The following is a 22,444-nucleotide window of genomic DNA, read 5'->3' on the forward strand; positions in this document are numbered from 1 at the left end:
GGGTACCATGCCTGAGGATAATGAGTCTTGAAAAATTAAGAGTAGAGGTTTGTCTATAACAGTGCTAAGTTCCCTAACACCCTTGGGTGTATTCCATCTGGGCCTGGAGTTTTATTTACCTTAATATTATCCAGTTTTTTCCTGATATCCTCTATACATAACCCAGTTAATGGTATTGGCTGGCATGTTCTAGTTTGTTCCAAAGTATCGTCCATTGGTTCCTTTCTTGTGTATACTGAAGAGAAAAAAATGGTTTAGTACCTCAGCCTTCTCCTTGTCATTATTTATCATGCTACCCTCCACGCATTTTAATGTACCTATATTGTCCTTCTTAGATTTTTTGCTATTTATGTACTTAAAGAACCTTTTAGGGTTAAACTTAGAATCCTTTGCAATTCATTTTTCATTTTCAATTTTTGCTAATTTGATTGCTTTTTGCAGGCTTTGTTATATTCCTTATAAATATAATATGTTGAGTCTGTACTATTTTCTTTGAATAATTTAAATGTCCTACATTTTTATCTAATTTCTCTTAACACATTTTTATTTAGCCACATTGGCTTGGATTTTTTATTTTTATATCCATATGGTATTTGTTGATATGTATATTTATTTAACAAAGTTTTAAATGTTAGCCATTTATCCTCTGTTTTTTTATTAGAAAATACTGTGTCCCAATTTATGTTATTTAATGATTTCCTTAAATTATTGACATTTGCTTTCTTAAAATTAAAAGTCTTAGGCCTAGATTACGAGTTTTGCGGTAGCAGAAAAGGCAGCGTTAACAGGTGCTAACGCTGCTTTTTTACGTCCGCTGGTATTACGAGTCTTGAAGGTTTAGGGTTACTGCACACTTCTTTGGCCTTACCGCAAAACGACTTACGTAAACTTCATAAAGTCTTTTTTCTATGGGACTTTTCATAGCGCTGGTATTACGAGTCTGTCGAACGCATTTGAATGTCAGTAGTTATGAGTTTTAAGGTACAACGCCGTAACATAAAACTCATAACTAAAGTGCTAAAAATTACACTAACACCCATAAACTACCTATTAACCCCTAAACCGAGGCCCTCCCGCATCGCAAACACTATAATACATTTTTTAATCCCTAATCTGCCGCTCCGGACACCGCCGCCACCTACATTATATTTATTAACCCCTAATCTGCTGCCCCCAACATCGCCGTCACCTACATTATATTTATTAACCCCTAATCTGACGCCCTTAATGTCGCCACAACCTACCTACACTTATTAACCCTATATCTGCTGCCCAACATCGTTGTCACTATAATAAACATATTAACTCCTAAACCGCCGCACTCCCGCCTCGCAAACATTAGTTTAATATTATTAACCCCTAATCTGCCGTCCCTAACATCGCCGCCACCTACCTACATTTATTAACCCCTAATCTGCCGCCGCCACCACTATATTAAAGTTATTAACCCCTAAACCTAAGTCTAACCCTAACACCCCCTAACAAATATAATTAAAAGTAATCTAACTAAATTTTCCTATCATTAACTAAATAATTCCTATTTAAAACTAAATACTTACCTATAAAATAAACCTTAAGATAGCTACAATATAACTAATAGTTACATTGTATCTAGCTTAAGGTTTATTTTTATTTTACAGGCAAATTTGTATTTATTTTAACTAGGTAGAATAGTTATTAACTAGTTATTAACCATTTAATAACTACCTAGCTAAAATAAATACAAAAGTACCTGTAAAATAAAACATAAACTAAGTTACACTAACACCTAACACTACACTATAATTAAATAAATGAACTAAATTAAATACTATTAAATAAATAAAATAAAATTATCTAAAGTGCAAAAAAACAAAACACTAAATTACAGAAACTAATAAACAAAATATCAGATATTTAAACTAATTACACCTATTAAAATAAAAAAGCCCCCCCCCCCAAAAAATAAAACCCTAGCCTAAACTAAACTACCAATAGCCCTTAAAAGGGCCTTTTGCGGGGCATTGCCCCAAAGTAATCAGCTCTTTGACCTGTAAAAAAAAATACACCCAATACACCCTACAAAAAACACTAACCCCTTGAAGATTGACTTACTGGGAGACGTCTTCATCCAAGCCGGGCGAAGTGGTCCTCCAGACGGGCAGAATTCTTCATCCAAGCCGGGCAGAAGTGGTTCTCCAGACGGGCAGAAGTCTTCATCCAGACGGCATCTTCTATCTTCATCCATCCGGCACGGAGCGGCTCCATCTTTAAGACATCCGACGCAGAGCATCCTCTTCTTCCGACGAACTAACGACGAATGAAGGTACCTTTAAGTTATGTCATCCAAGATGGCGTCCCTTAGATTCCGATTGGCTGATAGAATTCTATCAGCCAATTGGAATTAAGGTAGAAAAAATTGAAGTTCAATCCTATTGGATGATCCTGATCATCAGCCAATAGGATTTTTTCTACCTTAATTCCGATTGGCTGATAGAATTCTATCAGCCAATCGTAATCTAAGGGATGCCATCTTGGATGACGTCATTTAAAGGGAAATTTCATTCTTCAGAAGACGTCGGAAGAAGAGGATGCTCCGCGTTGGATGTCTTGAAGATGGAGCCGCTCCTTGTCGGATGGATGAAGATAGAAGATGCCGTCGGGATGAAGACTTCTGTCCGTCTGGAGGACCACTTCTGCCCGGCTTGGATGAAGACTTCTGCCCGTCTGGAGGACCACTTCACCCCTGGCTTCGATCTTCAGGGGGTTAGAGTTGGGTTTTTTTTTAAGGGTGTATTGGGTGGGGGTTTTTTTAGGTTAGGGTTTGGGCTGCAAAAGAGTTAACTGCCCTTTTTAGGGCAATGCCCATCCAAATGCCCCTTTCAGGGCAATGGGTAGCTTAGGTTTTTTTTAGTTAGTACTTTATTTGGGGGGTTGGTTGTGTGGGTGGTGGGTTTTACTGTTGGGGGGGTTGATTGTATTTTTTTTTACAGGTAAAAGAGCTGATTACTTTGGGGCAATGCCCCGCAAAAGGCCCTTTTTTTTTATTTTGGGGGGCTTTTTTTATTTTAATAGGGCTATTAGATTAGGTGTAATTAGTTTAAATATCTGATAATTTGTTATTATTTTCTGTAATTTAGTGTTTGTTTTTTTGTACTTTAGATCATTTAATTTTATTTATTTAATAGTATTTAATTTAGTTCATTTATTTAATTATAGTGTAGTGTTAGGTGTTAGTGTAACTTAGGTTATGTTTTATTTTACAGGTACTTTTGTATTTATTTTAGCTAGGTAGTTATTAAATAGTTAATAACTATTTAATAACTATTCTACCTAGTTAAAATAAATACAAACTTGCCTGTAAAATAAAAATAAACCTGAAGCTAGATACAATGTAACAATTAGTTATATTGTAGCTATCTTAAGGTTTATTTTATAGGTAAGTATTTAGTTTTAAATAGGAATAATTTAGTTAATGATAGGAATATTTAGTTAGATTTATTTAAATTATATTTGTTAAGGGGTGTTAGAGTTAGACTTAGGTTTAGGGGTTAATAACTTTAATATAGTGGCGACGACGTTGTGGGCGGCAGATTAGGGGTTAATAAATGTAGGTAGGTGGCGGCATTGTTAGGGATGGCAGATTAGGGGTTAATAATATTTAACTTGTGTTTGCAAGGCGGGAGTGCAGCGGTTTAGGGATTAATATGTTTATTATAGTGACTGCGACAGTGCGGTAGATTAGGGGTTTATAAATGTAGGTAGGTGGTGGCGACATAGGGGGTGGCAGATTAGGGGTTAATAAATATAATGTAGGTGGCGGCGATGTTGGGGCAGCAGATTAGGGGTTAATAAATATAATGCAGGTGGCAGCGATGTCCGGAGCGGCAGATTAGGGGTTAATATAATGTAGGTGTCAGCAATGTCGGGGGTGGCAGATTAGGGGTTAATAAGTGTAAGATTAGGGGTGTTTAGACTCGGGGTTCATGTTAGGGTGTTAGGTGTAAACATAAATTTTATTTCCCCATAGGAATCAATGGGGCTGCGTTACGGAGTTATACGCTGCTTTTTTGCAGGTGTTAGACTTTTTTTCAGCCGGCTCTCTCCGTTGAGTCCTATAAGGAAATCATGCACGAGCACATTACACCAGCTCACCGCTCACTTAAAGGGACACTGAACCCAATTTTTTTATTCAAATAGAGCATGCAATTTTAAGCAACTTTCTAATTTACTCCTATTATCAATTTTTCTTCGTTCTCTTTCTATCTTTATTTGAAATTAAAGCCATCTAAGCTTTTTTGGGTTAAGAACTCTGGACAGCACTTTTTGATTGGTGGATGGATTTTTTCCACCAATCAGCAAGGACAACCCAGGTTGTTCACCAAAATGGGCCGGCATCTAAACTTAGATTCTTGCATTTCAAATAAAGATACCAATTGAAATCCTTGACCCTTCACACAACACTTATGCTATATCCATACTAGTCCCTAATTAACCCTTCAGCCAGTCCCTCATAAAAATTAAGGGTAAAAAAATGTAACCCCTTAACGTATCACATATACCAGTGCCTCCCAAACTGCCCAAATGTGAAAAGTGCTGTCCTTCAGTATCCAGAAGGCAAAGGCACTTACCTATGGATCTAGCTGCCGGGCAGTAACAGCTTCCTAAGTGTAATAGCCAATCCACTCCTTATCAGGGACCTAAAGAAAAAGAAAGAAGTAGAACAGAGTAACCAACCCTGGCTTTCTATAAAGGGGTAGCAATAATATTAGAAATAAAGCAAAGACCACTTTGCTGCTTTGTAACTGCTAATCGCCAACATTACTCTTGCTAAAGAGATTGACATGGACACAGCATCGCCCCTAATCCTTGCTTGCAGGGAAAAATACCCATAAAAGGATTAAATATCTTCAGACACCATCTTCGCACATCCTCCATTGACAGAGGCAAACAGAATGACTGGGGATAATGGGTAAGGGAAGTGACAATTAACAGCTCTGCTGGGGTGCTCTTTGCCTCCTCCTGCTGGCTAGGAGTTGAATATCCCACTAGTAATTGGAATGAAGTTGTGGACTCTCCATGCCATAGGAAAGAAAAGAAATGTATTCAGCACAGGAATATTTATTTTAAAAAACACTGTAATACATTTCAGATGGAACAAATACATTTTTGAGTATCATATCCATTTAAGGATACTGAATCACTGTTGGGAGATTTGTCTTAGAAAATATAATTTTCATTAGAATATTAAAGGGACATAAAACCCATTTTTTCTCATTCTGATAGAGCATGTGATTTTAAAAAATTGGGTTTCCTGTCCCTTTATTGTTTTCCATTAGTAATAAATAATGCTATTAGTTTGTAAGAGGTTGATAAACAGTGCCAATCAATGAATACAATAGAAGCAGTAATTGTAAGAACAGTTTATTTCAGATACACGTGTAGTGTTTTGGTCTATTATACACCTTGTATCCTAAGCTAAAACATAGCATAGACAAGGAAGAAGACTAATGGAAATAAAATGGTTATTTATTACACACAACCAGCAGATACTGTAGGCAACCACAGAAAAAACAATGTACTAAATCAGAACATCATAGCATCTTGCAATACTCTGTAGTTTATCCCTTTGTCACCATTTCTGAATCCAGGACATACTAATATTATGTTAGATGATCATGTAAATAACTGAAACATTCCCATCTGACAATGAGCAGAACCTCAGGGGCAAGGGAAGATACAAAGCCACAGTAAAGATCCCCAGAGGATCTTTGATTGACTTATCACCTTCTAACATCTACTTTGATAAAGGGAATGAGATATGTATTATTTAAAATAATTCCTCTATATTGTTCTTTTAAATAATTTATAGATATAAATATATCCCTCCCCAATAACATATTGTGCTACATAACAAGTGGAGTGCAAAAATACAAGCCGGAGTGGAGCATAATTCATACCTCTTGCATTTTTTTGCTCTGGTAGTACATGCCCATGATTAATATATATCATGTATCCTAGTATAATGTGTGCTACAAATTTCATGTTGGATTGCGCAGGTGCTTTCTTTCCCTCATATATTTCTAGGAGAGGTTGCACTTAAAATAAAGTGAGATAATGTTCAAATTCAAAGCCAATATTGGAATTTTTGGTCAAAGGGACATGAAACCCCATTTTTTTTTATGATTCAGATAGAGAATACAATTTAAATCAACTTTCAAATTGACTTCTATTATCGAATTTGATTCATTCTCTTTGTATCCTTTGCGGAATAAACAGCAATGCACATGGGTGAGCCAATAACATGAGGCATGTATGTGCAGCCACCAATCAGCAGCTCCTGAGCCTATCTAGATATGCTTTCCAACAAAGAATATCAAGAGAACTAAACAAGGATAATAATATAAGTAAATTGGAAAGCTTGTTTAAAATTGCATGCTCTGTTTGAATCATGAATGGGAAAAAAATGGGTTTCATGTCCCTTTAAGTTCTTTGATATATGCCTTCCATGCTTTTGAATATATAGTAATAACCAATAATAGTTAATTACTGTTCTAAATGCATAAGCGGTATTTTGTATTGTGTAAGAGTACATCACTTAACTGACGACTTATGAGCACACTTCCCTATTTAAAGTAGAAGTGCCAGCGCTACGGAATTTGGCGGCGCTATACAAATAAATGATAATAAAAATGATTTGTTTATTTATTTGGTGCACTAAAAAGGCTTTGGCTAAAATGCATGTTAACCTATAATTTAATACTTGATTGTGTGCTATTGTTTGTGCGAGGCCAAATACAAAATAATGCTGTGGGTATTATCAGTTGCCCTCAACTTGTAATCTAGGTCTTTATCTTTTACTTCTGTGATAAAACATATATTGCATTCCTGAAGTCCAACTTCTGAAATTATTGCTAAAATTTTACTACTTGGTAATTCTCTATATTAACAAGCCCTAACATGAATGAATCCACTGACAACTGCTGCCCTTCATATTACCTTTAGATCGACTAAAGAGGTTTTGCCAGCATATGAGTCAGAAGCAGAGAATTCTGGAATATCGATGGACATTTGGTCACCAGATGTGATTCTTACTGATGAAAGAGCTTTGCTCTTTTGTGCTTATCAAATTATTGTATGTGCTATTTAAAACCTCAGTGTTCCATGAGTGGATTTGATACTGGCTGAAATTCCCCTCGGAGACTGATGAAGCATTATATTGTGCTCTGCAAAGTCATCTAATTGGCCCATTACAAGGTTTGGCTGTTTCCCAGGCCATTCATTTTATGTGTTTGTGACAAAGATGTGGCTTTAATCTGATTGCTGTGTGCACCTTGCACCTGTTCTGCTGCAACAGGGAAATATATCCTACGTTACTCAAAAATGTGCGGAGGTCAACATACATACATCTAGTCTTAACACACAGTGTTAACTAACTAATGAGAGCTTGATATGAAACACATATAAAAGCAAATAGCAAATGCCACAGAATTATAATCAGCAGTTGTGCTTCCAAGGGCTGGAAGATACAGTCACAAGTCACTAGAAAATTATAGCTTTTTGTTGTTGGTTTTTTTACAGTACATAAAGTTTTATATATACACAACTGAAAAAGGAGCGTAGTTCACTTGTTACAGAAAAGACATAATTTACACAGACATGTACAGTAAAATATACAATATACACAACAATATATCAATATATAATTATACATATATTTTCTTAATTATATATAGCATTTACCATTGTCAAGTTGCATTGGCTTAAATGATATAAGGAGAATTATAGGTTGACAATTAATTGAAGATTACAGTCCCAAAACAGTTAAAGGTCTGGTATTTCATAAACTTTTGTCAAATTGCAATTATAACAATTACTATATGTGCAAATTATCCACAGTTCATAAAAGAAATGAAAAAGACAGGCAAAGGGAAATAAATTGAGAGGTATTGTCAATACTGATAGTGTATTATAGTCAGTAGAGGTCAGGACGTGCAAAAGGCTGGTTGGGCTGAGGATCACTCACAATTTGGCCTCCCTGACTTAGTCCCTAGCTTTGTGGTCCATGGACAGAACTCTGCAGGATGTTTGCCCCTTAACTCCAAAACCACCACTGATTACAGCTCTTCTTTCCATATTGTGTATGAGATACCAAGACAACATTACACTGATTTGGGATATGTCTATCTCCTTTAAAGTGCAAGATAAACTCAAAGGCTGTAAAATATAATGTTTTAACTCCAATTATTAGCAGACTGACATGACTTTAGGATATTTCTGCTTGAGCTTAGGTGGGCTAGCCCCTGGGTAAATTGTTTTAGCTTAACAAGCTATACCCAAGTTTAACACCCATGCTCAAGTTGGATATTTTGAAATTCTGATCTATAAAAATGTAATTCAACAAACTGTATGATGCAATATGTGAGATATACATGAGTCTTATAATTGGCTATACATTATACAGTTTTTATCCTAAACTAAATAACTCTTCATATTAGTATTTTCTCCAGGAATTATTTAATGGGCATACAACTCAGCTGATTTTACTGACCACACAGCTACAATTTAAGACAATATTAAGCTAAAATTAGCTAATATTTTTTTAAAATGTTTATTGTACAAATTATCACTGAATCAAATTATGTTAAATTATGTACTTACTTTATGCTTTGGATAGCTTAAGTGACATTAATAAATAACAGAAAACTTTACAATATTGGAAAGTATTACAGTACTCCCACCCGGCTACTTCATATTAGCACTCAGCACTATATATACAGTATATATATATGTTCAAAAAATGACCACTCTCACCACAGTAACAGCTGCCAGGGTGCCAGCGGTTGAATATAACTGATAAAGGACGGCACTCACTGGTCTTTCCAAAGTGAGTGTCGTCCTTTATCAGATATATATATATATATATATAGCTATGCTAATTTGCGGTAATGTATTTTTAAAGAACCTTGAGAAAGGAACCTAGCAGTAAGCTAACACAGGGTCTATCACTGTTGGCTTTAGAAACAAAAAAGAATACAAGGTTATTAAACTGTGCATTAGAACAGAGATCATATCATTAGCATATTAAACTACAGCAAAACAACACTAAAATGTGATATATTATAAATGACTAAGTTTAGAAATAAATCTCCAGTAAATTGTATAGCCAGTTTTATGCCCTATAAAATATCTTATTTTCAGACATGGCGCTCCTTTAACATAATATACTTATTTAAGTAGGTTTTTGTTCTTCTTTATTGTTGGATCAGCTTTTTGCCAAGTACACCTAAAGCTTAGTTCCATAACCTAATGCAATAAATTATTCACCTTTTATAATATATATGGCTCACTATAAAGGTGGCAGTACTTGGCGGTACTTGTCTAATCTCAGTGTTTAGCTGTCATTCTCTGTGCTATGGTTTGATTGTGCAGTCCTCTAGAGGATAAGGAGTTAACCAATGTGCTTTTTCAAATCAGAGAAAGTATATATAGCTATAGAATATAGTCATACATTAACATCCCACACAGCCCCATCAAATTTACAATGGCAATTATTGCAAATGTTCCTGAAAAAGAGGTGACAATATAATAATTAAATATAGAGTTTAATGACATTCTGGAATTATCTAAATATTTAATTTAGAAAAAAAAAAGCAGTAACATTCAAACTAGAGATTTTGAGCAGAGTGCAAAATTAAATTAAATGTTAGGATAATAGTATAAATTTGAGACTTGAAATAAACTAATTTGATTGCTCCCCCCCTCAAAACACTATTGGATGTTTCTTATATTACCATTAAACATTTCAAGTAGGTAATGTCTTAGTCAAGTCTTCTTACTAAAGTTTAAATGCAGTTTATTTTTAATAGATTAATTTAAAATTATTTGCATTTGTTTTTTTTTTTACACAAATTATTATACTTCATTAAGATGTTTTCTTTTTGAAACCTTTGGGACCTTCCTGATCCTTGAAATGGCTGATAATGTGCTAAAAGGTAGGTAAGTCCCTCCCATGAGGTTCTATTTGTGTTCACCCTGTAAGAGTTCCCACATTTTCCAAATTACTTTCTCTGTTTAAACAATGATGTGCTTTTTGTACAATTATTTTTAAACAACAACAATGCCACATGCCTCTCTCTTATTCTCTAGTTTTAAAAATGCAAATAACAGTATAGCTATACAAATGATAGAATATAACATTTATTTTCTTGGGCCTTCATTTCATTAAAGGGGCACTAGCATAACAATGTACTATAATTAATTAAATATACCTAATACAAAAACTTTTTATTTATTTTTCTGGCTGGCCAAAGTATAGATATCATCTACAGAAGTAATCTAACAAACATTCAATGTGTGTATGTGTGGATTGTATTGGCATATTTAACAGGTTCTGTCTCCCATTAAGTAATCAAAAGTGCTCAAATCTCACAGAAAGTGGTAATTATTGCCAACATTTTATATTTTCAAGGGAATAACGGGAAACATATAATGAATCCATTTTTTATATGTATGTTCTATAAATATCATATGACTTATCCTTTTAAATTGTACAATGTCATAAAAGCCTTGGGGCCTTAATGTGTAATATTTTGCAAGTTTTTGTCTTTATTGTTATTTAAAGCTTATATATTATTATATATCTTTTGCTATATTTATCAATAATATTTGGTAATGTCAACTTATACAAATAAATTGGGCATAGAAATGCAAAACATGTTACTATTCAGAAGAAATAGAGAAAGAATAATGCACAATATCCCATATAGGTCAAATTTGTTTTAGATGAATCAGTCTATATGGTTTGTCTCTTCCTCTGTTTGTGCCTTTAATGCAGAATTCCACTATTTGATAATTGCAATTAAATATTAGTTGATGCTTATTTTGCACACCTGAGTTTATATGTTCACGTTTGTTTTTTTATTTTATTTTTTGTCCTTTTTTATTCTTTTTTACATTATTGATGTCTGCCCAATATATGTGTGACTATACATTGACATGTTCTGAAAATTCACTGCAACATTTTACCAAAAGTCCAGACAAAGATCAAGAGATCTTCACTGAAAAAAATGATCATCCAGTCAATGGTCTAGATGTACTATGAAGACCAACTATTTCTTGATATTTAAAAATTAATAAATACATTATAATTGATAGGTTTTTCATTTAAAATAATCTCTGCTGGGTAGAGTCTTTACATATTTTTTTTAAAACCTTAATTTGCAAAAAAATAAACTCTCACATAAATTTGATTATATTGCAGATTAATCTTAGGAGAGGACTTTCTTTCAACATGGCTTACAACTCTGACTCAGGAGTGGTTGCCAGAACATAGCCAGTCCCATATCGTCCATTAGATGCCCCACCTAAATCCAAAGGATTGGCATTTTCAGGGCCCAGGTATGTGCGATGAGTAGGCATTGGAGATGGGGTTTCACTAGGCACTTTGCTCAGTATGAAGCGAGTCTCATCATTCTCTTCTAAGTTGGAGATATCTTTCATCATACGACCTTTCTTGTAGGACACAGAAAGTCTGTTGGATCCATCTGGTATGAGTTGGAATTGCCAAAGGATGAAGACAACAGGGACTGGAATAATTGCTACTACAATAAGGCAACTTAACAATGAAAGAGCCCATGGAGGGTACAACACATAGTGCTCTTCAGCCTGAAACAAAAAAATGTTATGGTGAGTAGAAGAGGTATTAGCACAATATCTTTAGTGGGCTTAATTAAAGGGACACTGAACCCCAATTTTTTCTTTCATGATTCAGATAGAGCATGGCATTTTAAGCAACTTTCTAATTTACTTCTATTATTAAATTTTCTTCATTCTCTTGGTATCTTTATTTGAAATGCAAGAATGTAAGTTTAGATGCTGGCCCATTTTTGGTGAACAACCTGGGTTGCTCTTGCTGATTGGTGGATAAATTCATCCACCAATTAAAAAGTGCTATCCAGAGTTCTGAGCCAAAAAAAAAAAGCTTAGATGCCTTCTTTTTCAAATAAAGATAGCAAGAGAACAAAGAAAAATTGATAATAGGAGTAAATTAGAAAGTTGCTTAAAATTGCATGCTCTATGCACAAAATAAAAAAAATTGGGTTCAGTGTCCCTTTAAGGAAATAAGTCAAGAGAAAATATGGGTTTAGTGTATGTTACATATAGGTACTTATTTCCAATCAATATGGTCAGGTTTATATTATAATGTGATTGTATTACCGATACATTTTTAGGCATGGGTATTCGGCAGCTTCATTAGTAGGTGGCTGCTCCGCTATTTTTGGCTCCAATTTATGCTTGTGATAGATCACCACACTAAAATCTGGATTTGCACAGGTCTTACTATGGTGATACTTCACAAGAATTAATGCCCATGCCTAGTTATTTGCAATTTTTCCTTATATTTCATATAATATCTTGTTTATTTTCTGGTACTCCAATGCTCAATCACTTATTTACTAGATTATTTAATAGACTTTTTTTGTAGTTCACAGCAGTATTCCAGCAAATCAAATCAATAGCGAGTTTTCAGCATATAATCCAAGAAAATAACAACAGTGTGTTTACCATTGGTTTATTCCAGTGTATTGTACTCCAGCACTTTCCTTTACCACAGTGACACACATCTCCCTCATTACTCACTTAGGCCACGATGATCGAAAGTGCTACGAGGCGGCAAAATATTCCAAAGGATCTGTCGCTATGTAGAGCGAGCCTGTCAAAATATTCCAAGCTCCCGACATAGCGGCATTGTGAGAGGCGTCTTCTATACATGCCATTGGTTGGCGATGCTGGCTAAGCAAACACCCAGCATCGCCACCCATATTGGCGATGTATAGTAAAGGATTCTTTTGAAATATATAACTGCTGTGTCTAACCACTAATCCTAATACCCTCAAACCGAAGTACTCCACAAATGAAAACTAACACTAGACTATTAAGTACCTATCCTATTAAACCCTATACCATAACATACCCACCGCAAGCATCGATCCTAATAACCCCTATACCGCCACATACCCACCGCAAGTATCTAAACTATTAACCCCTATACTGCCACATACACACCGCAAGTACTATCCTTCTAACCCCTATACTACCACATACACACCGCAAGTACTATCCTTCTAACCCCTATACTGCCACATACACACCGCAAGTACTATCCTTCTAACCCCTATACTGCCACATACACACCGCAGTGTGCCCCTGTACTGCCACATACCCCAAACGCAAACTAACCTAACACCTAGCCCCCCTCTAAACTAAACCCCCAAAGTTACTTTAAAAAAAAAAATCTAAGTTACAAAAAAAAATTAAAGATAAGCTGCCACAACCCCAAACGCAATCTAACCCTACTCTACCTAACACCCCCTCTAAACTAAACCCCCTAAATTATACAAACAAAAAAATCTAAGTTACAATTAAATAAATCTAAAAAATAATAAACTACAGTATCCAAAATAAAACACAACATAATTATACCTAATACTAATCTACATGCCCCATAAAATAAAAAACCCATTAAAAACAAAAACTTTAGCCGTAAGACTGAAATTTTGCTATTTTGGGGGTGGGGGGTTATTAGTATTGTAGGAGGGGGGGTTGTAATTGTTTTTTTTTATGTAAAAGAGCTGAGATCTCTTTAGGGCAATGCCCTTTTAAGGGCTATAGTAATTTATTTCAGTGTTAGAGTTTATTTTTATTTTGTTTTGGTGGGTTTTTTATTTTATGGGGCATGTAGATTAGTTCTAGGTATAATGGTGTTTTTTTTTAAAAATTTGGACACTGTAGTTTATTATTTTTGTAATTTAGATTTTTTTATTTTATTATAACTTAGGGGGTTTAGTTTAGAGGGAGTTTAGGTGTTAGTGTAGTTCTAGTTTGTATTGGAAGGTAGCAGTTTAGGCTTTAATCTCCTAACCACCCTCCATATCTGTATGGGGTTGATTAGATGATTATTAATGGTTACCATTTATTAGGCCTTAATCTCCTAACCACGTCCCATACCTGTATGGGCCTTGATTAGGTTAGGGCATCTTAGGGGTTAATAGAGCATTTATCTACAGTGTTTTTATTTTTTTGCATTCTTATGTATGATGCACATTCTTTTAACTATTGTATATAAATTAATCTTTTTTTTTTGTGTTTTTAATTGTAAACAAATATATATTTTAAAACTTACATGTTACAAAAGGCATTAGTATTACAATTATATTATTACACAACAGGTATAGAGTTATGTGATACTATAATTATAATGCAACTGTCTTTTATTACATAAATATCTATTTTAAAAATATATTTATATTTAAAATAATAAATGCATCAAGCAAGAATATCTACATTTTTATCTACATTTTTTTTTATTTATATCTCCAATACTTAAACTAATATGCATTACACATGGCCATGCATTTTATTTCAAACATTGTAGATATAATGTAGTCAGTCCTTGCATTGATATTCAATATTTAAACTGTTATGTATGTATATTATTATTATTTTCAGTTATTTGTAGAGCGCCAACAGAGATTGCACAGCGCTAAAAACACGGGTCTAATATGCAAGGTAACAATTATGGGAGACAAATGGATTGAGGGCCCTGCCAAGAGTTTCACTGTTGTAAATTAGGTCTCATGAAGGTGATCTACAAAGCATCTAGGCTCGTAGGCTTACATGCTAAGGGGTTCAAGGGATAACTAAAGGAGGATAGGAACTGGTATAATAAAATGTTAGTGTTTATTATATGAATCCCTTAACACTGAGCTGTATGTATTGTCAGAAATCAAAGAAAACCAATAATCACACAGAGAGTTATGTAGCCAACAATACCACATACAAAGGATCAGTAGTCCCCTGGGAAAGCACAATACAAAGGAGATGTACATCCACAACAGAATACAAGAATGTTACCGGAAATCTGGCATAAGCCAAGAGCAAGTTTATCATCCCCATATTGACATAGAGAGAGGACAACAGTTTTGTAGCCACACAAGCAGACAACATATGCATGGCAGACAACTGAAAGAAACTTCAAATGCCCTGTGGATTATCCACACATAAAGAAACAGATATACAGTGGTGATCATAACAAAACTGTCTCTACAACGTGTGGTTTGCTTTTGATCAAGATCAAGCTGCACATGTAGCGGCATCTCTTTGTCACAGCTCCTCACTAATATCACCAGTTACTTTCAATTGTAGCTGATACAAGATATTAGCAACAGTATCCTAAACCTGTATACTATGTGAGTAGGGTTGCCACCTGCCCCGGTTTCACCGGGACAGTCCCGGTCTGAGGCTCTGTGTCCCGTGTCCCGGAACTAGCCTCAAATGCCCCGGGCTAAACGCTCCCCTGGCGCAGCAAGCAGCAGTGAGCAGAGTGACTTTAAAAAAACTTTAGCTGGCCAGAGGAGCGCTTAGCCGGGGGGGATAAAAACGGGTAGGTGGAGTCTGCTGCCTTCAGGAGAGACAGTGATTAGTGTGGGACAGTGGGAGGGGGGAAGTCAGAGGATCGAGGAGGGGAGTCTCAGTCATCACATCCGGCTGCAGGTGTTAGAAGTGCGGTGGCCGCGCAGCGGGCTGTCTGCCTGCTGAAACATGGCCAGACCACGACCTCCGTCAACTGTAGGTCCACTGCAGCAGCAGTCTTCCTGGAGCCCTTGCCCCGGCCGGCCCTAAGCCAACAAGAGCAGTGCAGCCAGTCACAGAGAAACTGTGAGTAATACTTGGCTGTGTCTGCTGTTTTATTCTAACTGATATGGTCCTTTTTTGTGGGGGCTTATGTGTAAATATTATATATATATATATATATATATATATATTTTATATATATATATATATATATATATATATATATATATATATATATATATATATATATATATATATATATATATATATATATATATATTATAAATTATATATATTATAAATTATATATATTATAAATTATATATATTATAAATTATATATATTATAAATTATATATATTATATATATTATATATTATATATATTATATATATTATATATATTATATATTATATTATATATATATTATATATATATATATATATATTTATATATATATATAATAAAAATTGATTTCATAACGAATTTGAGGCCGCGAGAAGCCACGCCCAAGCCACGCCCAGACCACGCCCCAAGTCACGCCCTCTCCACGCCCACTTAAAAAGTGTCCAGGAATTTTCTGGACAAAAGGTGGCAACCCTATATGTGAGTCAGGACAATAAGACCCTTTTGTTCTGTTTGCCTAGACCTGGTATAAAGTGCTTACACCAACAACAAGACAGCTTAAAACTCAAGGAAGATGATCCAACATCAATATTCCCTTGCCTGACCCAGCCTCAAACGGCCTCTAACGGCTGACCTGGCTTTCTACTGCGATTAAATTAAACAAATAAATCCTGATTGCGCAAAAATGCTAAAAACATAATTTAAGTAAGAACTTACCTGATAAATTCATTTCTTTCATATTAGCAAGAGTCCATGAGCTAGTGACGTATGGGATATACATTCCTACCAGGAGGGGCAAAGTTTCCCAAACCTCAAAATGCCTATAAATACACCCCTCACCACACCCACAATTCAGTTTAACGAATAGCCAAGAAGTGGGGTGATAAAAAAGTGCGAAAGCATATAAAATAAGGAATTGGAATAATTGTGCTTTATACAAAAATCATAACCACCACAAAAAAGGGCGGGCCTCATGGACTCTTGCTAATATGAAAGAAATGAATTTATCAGGTAAGTTCTTACATAAATTATGTTTTCTTTCATGTAATTAGCAAGAGTCCATGAGCTAGTGACGTATGGGATAATGATTACCCAAGATGTGGATCTTTCCACACAAGAGTCACTAGAGAGGGAGGGATAAAATAAAGACAGCCAATTCCTGCTGAAAATAATCCACACCCAAAATAAAGTTTAATGAAAAACATAAGCAGAAGATTCAAACTGAAACCGCTGCCTGAAGTACTTTTCTACCAAAAACTGCTTCAGAAGAAGAAAATACATCAAAATGGTAGAATTTAGTAAAAGTATGCAAAGAGGACCAAGTTGCTGCTTTGCAAATCTGATCAACCGAAGCTTCATTCCTAAACGCCCAGGAAGTAGAAACTGACCTAGTAGAATGAGCTGTAATCCTCTGAGGCGGAGTTTTACCCGACTCAACATAGGCAAGATGAATTAAAGATTTCAACCAAGATGCCAAAGAAATGGCAGAAGCTTTCTGGCCTTTTCTAGAACCGGAAAAGATAGCAAATAGACTAGAAGTCTTTCGGAAAGACTTAGTAGCTTCAACATAATATTTCAAAGCTCTAACAACATCCAAAGAATGCAACGATTTCTCCTTAGAATTCTTAGGATTAGGACATAATGAAGGAACCACAATTTCTCTACTAATGTTGTTGGAATTCACAACTTTAGGTAAAAATTCAAAAGAAGTTCGCAACACCGCCTTATCCTGATGAAAAATCAGAAAAGGAGACTCACAAGAAAGAGCAGATAATTCAGAAACTCTTCTGGCAGAAGAGATGGCCAAAAGGAACAAAACTTTCCAAGAAAGTAATTTAATGTCCAATGAATGCATAGGTTCAAACGGAGGAGCTTGAAGAGCTCCCAGAACCAAATTCAAACTCCAAGGAGGAGAAATTGACTTAATGACAGGTTTTATACGAACCAAAGCTTGTACAAAACAATGAATATCAGGAAGAATAGCAATCTTTCTGTGAAAAAGAACAGAAAGAGCAGAGATTTGTCCTTTCAAGGAACTTGCGGACAAACCCTTATCTAAACCAACCTGAAGAAACTGTAAAATTCTCGGTATTCTAAAAGAATGCCAAGAAAAATGATGAGAAAGACACCAAGAAATATAAGTCTTCCAGACTCTATAATATATCTCTCTAGATACAGATTTACGAGCCTGTAACATAGTATTAATCACAGAGTCAGAGAAATCTCTTTGACTAAGAATCAAGCGTTCAATCTCCATACCTTTAAATTTAAGGATTTCAGATCCTGATGGAAAAAAGGACCTTGTGACAGAAGGTCTGGTCTTAACGGAAGAGTCCACGGTTGGCAAGAGGCCATCCGGACAAGATCCGCATACCAAAACCTGTGAGGCCATGCCGGAGCTACCAGCAGAACAAACGAGCATTCTTTCAGAATCTTGGAGATTACTCTTGGAAGAAGAACTAGAGGCGGAAAGATATAAGCAGGATGATACTTCCAAGGAAGTGATAATGCATCCACTGCCTCCGCCTGAGGATCCCGGGATCTGGACAGATACCTGGGAAGTTTCTTGTTTAGATGGGACGCCATCAGATCTATTTCTGGAAGTTCCCACATTTGAACAATCTGAAGAAATACCTCTGGGTGAAGAGACCATTCGCCCGGATGCAACGTTTGGCGACTGAGATAATCCGCTTCCCAATTGTCTATACCTGGGATATGAACCGCAGAGATTAGATAGGAGCTGGATTCCGCCCAAACCAAAATTTGAGATACTTCTTTCATAGCCAGAGGACTGTGAGTCCCTCCTTGATGATTGATGTATGCCACAGTTGTGACATTGTCTGTCTGAAAACAAATGAACGATTCTCTCTTCAGAAGAGGCCAAAACTGAAGAGCTCTGAAAATTGCACGGAGTTCCAAAATATTGATCGGTAATCTCACCTCCTGAGATTCCCAAACTCCTTGTGCCGTCAGAGATCCCCACACAGCTCCCCAACCTGTGAGACTTGCATCTGTTGAAATTACAGTCCAGGTCGGAAGCACAAAAGAAGCCCCCTGAATTAAACGATGGTGATCTGTCCACCACGTTAGAGAGTGTCGAACAATCGGTTTTAAAGATATTAATTGAGATATCTTTGTGTAATCCTTGCACCATTGATTCAGCATACAGAGCTGAAGAGGTCGCATGTGAAAACGAGCAAAGGGGATCGCGTCCGATGCAGCAGTCATAAGACCTAGAATTTCCATGCATAAGGCTACCGAAGGGAATGATTGTGACTGAAGGTTTCGACAAGCTGAAATCAATTTTAGACGTCTCTTGTCTGTTAAAGACAGAGTCATGGACACTGAAACTATCTGGAAACCCAGAAAGGTTACCCTTGTCTGAGGAATCAATGAACTTTTTGGTAAATTGATCCTCCAACCATGATCTTGAAGAAACAACACAAGTCGATTCGTATGAGATTCTGCTAAATGTAAAGACTGAGCAAGTACCAAGATATCGTCCAAATAAGGAAATACCACAATACCCTGTTCTCTGATTACAGACAGAAGGGCACCGAGAACCTTTGTAAAAATTCTTGGAGCTGTAGCTAGGCCAAACGGCAGAGCCACAAACTGGTAATACTTGTCCAGAAAAGAGAATCTCAGGAACTGATAATGATCTGGATGAATCGGAATATGCAGATATGCATCCTGTAAATCTATTGTGGACATATAATGCCCTTGCTGAACAAAAGGCAAGATAGTCCTTACAGTTACCATCTTGAACGTTGGTATCCTTACATAACGATTCAATATTTTTAGATCCAGAACTGGTCTGAAGGAATTCTTCTTTGGTACAATGAAGAGATTTGAATAAAACCCCATCCCCTGTTCCGGAACTGGAACTGGCATAATTACTCCAGCCAACTCTAGATCTGAAACACAATTCAGAAATGCTTGAGCTTTCACTGGATTTACTGGGACACGGGAAAGAAAAAATCTCTTTGCAGGAGGTCTCATCTTGAAACCAATTCTGTACCCTTCTGAAACAATGTTCTGAATCCAAAGATTGTGAACAGAATTGATCCAAATTTCTTTGAAAAAACGTAACCTGCCCCCTACCAGCTGAGCTGGAATGAGGGCCGCACCTTCATGTGGACTTAGAAGCAGGCTTTGCTTTTCTAGCAGGCTTGGATTTATTCCAGACTGGAGATGGTTTCCAAACTGAAACTGCTCCTGAGGATGAAGGATTAGGCTTTTGTTCTTTGTTGAAACGAAAGGAACGAAAACGATTATTAGCCCTGTTTTTACCCTTAGATTTTTTATCCTGTGGTAAAAAAGTTCCTTTCCCACCAGTAACAGTTGAGATAATAGAATCCAACTGAGAACCAAATAATTTGTTACCCTGGAAAGAAATGGAAAGTAGAGTTGATTTAGAAGCCATATCAGCATTCCAAGTCTTAAGCCATAAAGCTCTTCTAGCTAAAATAGCTAGAGACATAAACCTGACATCAACTCTGATAATATAAAAAATGGCATCACAGATAAAATTATTAGCATGCTGAAGAAGAATAATAATATCATGAGAATCATGATCTGTTACTTGTTGCGCTAAAGTTTCCAACCAAAAAGTTGAAGCTGCAGCAACATCAGCCAATGATATAGCAGGTCTAAGAAGATTACCTGAACACAGATAAGCTTTTCTTAGAAAGGATTCAATTTTCCTATCTAAAGGATCCTTAAACGAAGTACCATCTGACGTAGGAATAGTAGTACGTTTAGCAAGGGTAGAAATAGCCCCATCAACTTTAGGGATTTTGTCCCAAAATTCTAATCTGTCAGACGGCACAGGATATAATTGCTTAAAACGTTTAGAAGGAGTAAATGAATTACCCAATTTATCCCATTCTTTGGAAATTACTGCAGAAATAGCATTAGGAAAAGGAAAAAATTCTGGAATAACCACAGGAGATTTAAATACCTTATCTAAACGTTTAGAATTAGTATCAAGAGGACCAGAATCCTCTATTTCTAAAGCAATTAGTACTTCTTTAAGTAAAGAACTAATAAATTCCATTTAAAATAAATATGAAGATTTATCAGCATCAATCTCTGAGACAGAATCCTCTGAACCAGAAGAGTCATCAGAATCAGAATGATGATGTTCATTTAAAAATTCATCTGTAGGGAGAGAAGTTTTAAAAGATTTTTTACGTTTACTAGAAGGAGAAATAACAGACATAGCCTTCTTGATGGATTCAGAAACAAAATCTCTTATGTTATCAGGAACATTCTGCACCTTAGATGTTGAAGGAACTGCAACAGGCAATGGTACTTTACTAAAGGAAATATTATCTGCATTAACAAGTTTGTCATGACAATTAATACAAACAACAGCCGGAGGAATAGCTACCAAAAGTTTACAGCAGATACACTTAGCTTTGGTAGATCCAGCACTAGACAGCGATTTTCCTGTAGTATCTTCTGACTCAGATGCAACGTGAGACATCTTGCAATATGTAAGAGAAAAAACAACATATAAAGCAAAATTGATCAAATTCCTTAAATGACAGTTTCAGGAATGGGAAAAAATGCCAAAGAACAAGCTTCTAGCAACCAGAAGCAATGAAAAATGAGACTTAAATAATGTGGAGACAAAAACGACGCCCATATTTTTTAGCGCCAAATCAGACGCCCACATTATTTGGCGCCTAAATGCTTTTGGCGCCAAAAATGACGCCACATCCGGAACGCCAACATTTTTGGCGCAAAATAACGTCAAAAAATGACGCAACTTCCGGCGACACGTATGACGCCGGAAACGGAAAAGATTTTTTGCGCCAAAAAAGTCCGCGCCAAGAATGACGCAATAAAATGAAGCATTTTCAGCCCCCGCGAGCCTAACAGCCCACAGGGAAAAAAGAGTCAAATTTTTGAAGGTAAGAAAAAAATGATTAATTCAAATGCATTATCCCAAACATGAAACTGACTGTCTGAAAAATAAGGAATGTTTGAATACATATATTTAGAACTTTATAAACAAAGTGCCCAACCATAGCTTAGAGTGTCACAGAAAATAAGATTTACTTACCCCAGGACACTCATCTACATGTTTGTAGAAAGCCAAACCAGTACTTAAACGAGAATCAGCAGAGGTAATGGTATATAAATAAGAGTATATCGTCGATCTGAAAAGGGAGGTAAGAGATGAATCTCTACGACCGATAACAGAGAACCTATGAAATAGACCCCGTAGAAGGAGATCACTGCATTCAAATAGGCAATACTCTCCTCACATCCCTCTGACATTCACTGCACGCTGAGAGGAAAACCGGGCTCCAACTTGCTGCGGAGCGCATATCAACGTAGAATCTAGCACAAACTTACTTCACCACCTCCATAGGAGGCAAAGTTTGTAAAAACTGAATTGTGGGTGTGGTGAGGGGTGTATTTATAGGCATTTTGAGGTTTGGGAAACTTTGCCCCTCCTGGTAGGAATGTATATCCCATACGTCACTAGCTCATGGACTCTTGCTAATTACATGAAAGAAATATAAGTTTAAAAGGGTTTTATTACAAAAAAATTGTTTATCCTGGAGTATGATAAAAATGTATTTTACTAATCCAACATCATAATAAAATACAAATTAAAACCTTAAAACATTAAATACATGTGCACATCAGACTCATCCCACATACATTTAAAATCTTGTAGTATTTGG

At 35.9% G+C, this 22,444-nt stretch overlaps 1 protein-coding gene across 1 annotated transcript in view; it reads right to left on the reverse strand.

Moving 5' to 3' along the window:
- Nucleotides 1-5,387: 5,387 nt before the first annotated feature.
- SLC6A17 (solute carrier family 6 member 17) overlaps nt 5,388-22,444 on the reverse strand; it is a 260,585-nt gene continuing 243,528 nt past the window's right edge. Inside the window, 1 exon segment of the mRNA XM_053706840.1 lies at nt 5,388-11,646. Within this exon segment, the coding sequence (XP_053562815.1) occupies nt 11,278-11,646 (369 nt within the window). The 3' untranslated portion in view covers nt 5,388-11,277.

Source organism: Bombina bombina, chromosome 3 (assembly GCF_027579735.1).
Source record: "Bombina bombina isolate aBomBom1 chromosome 3, aBomBom1.pri, whole genome shotgun sequence".
In the NCBI taxonomy this organism is placed as follows: Eukaryota; Metazoa; Chordata; class Amphibia; order Anura; family Bombinatoridae; genus Bombina; species Bombina bombina.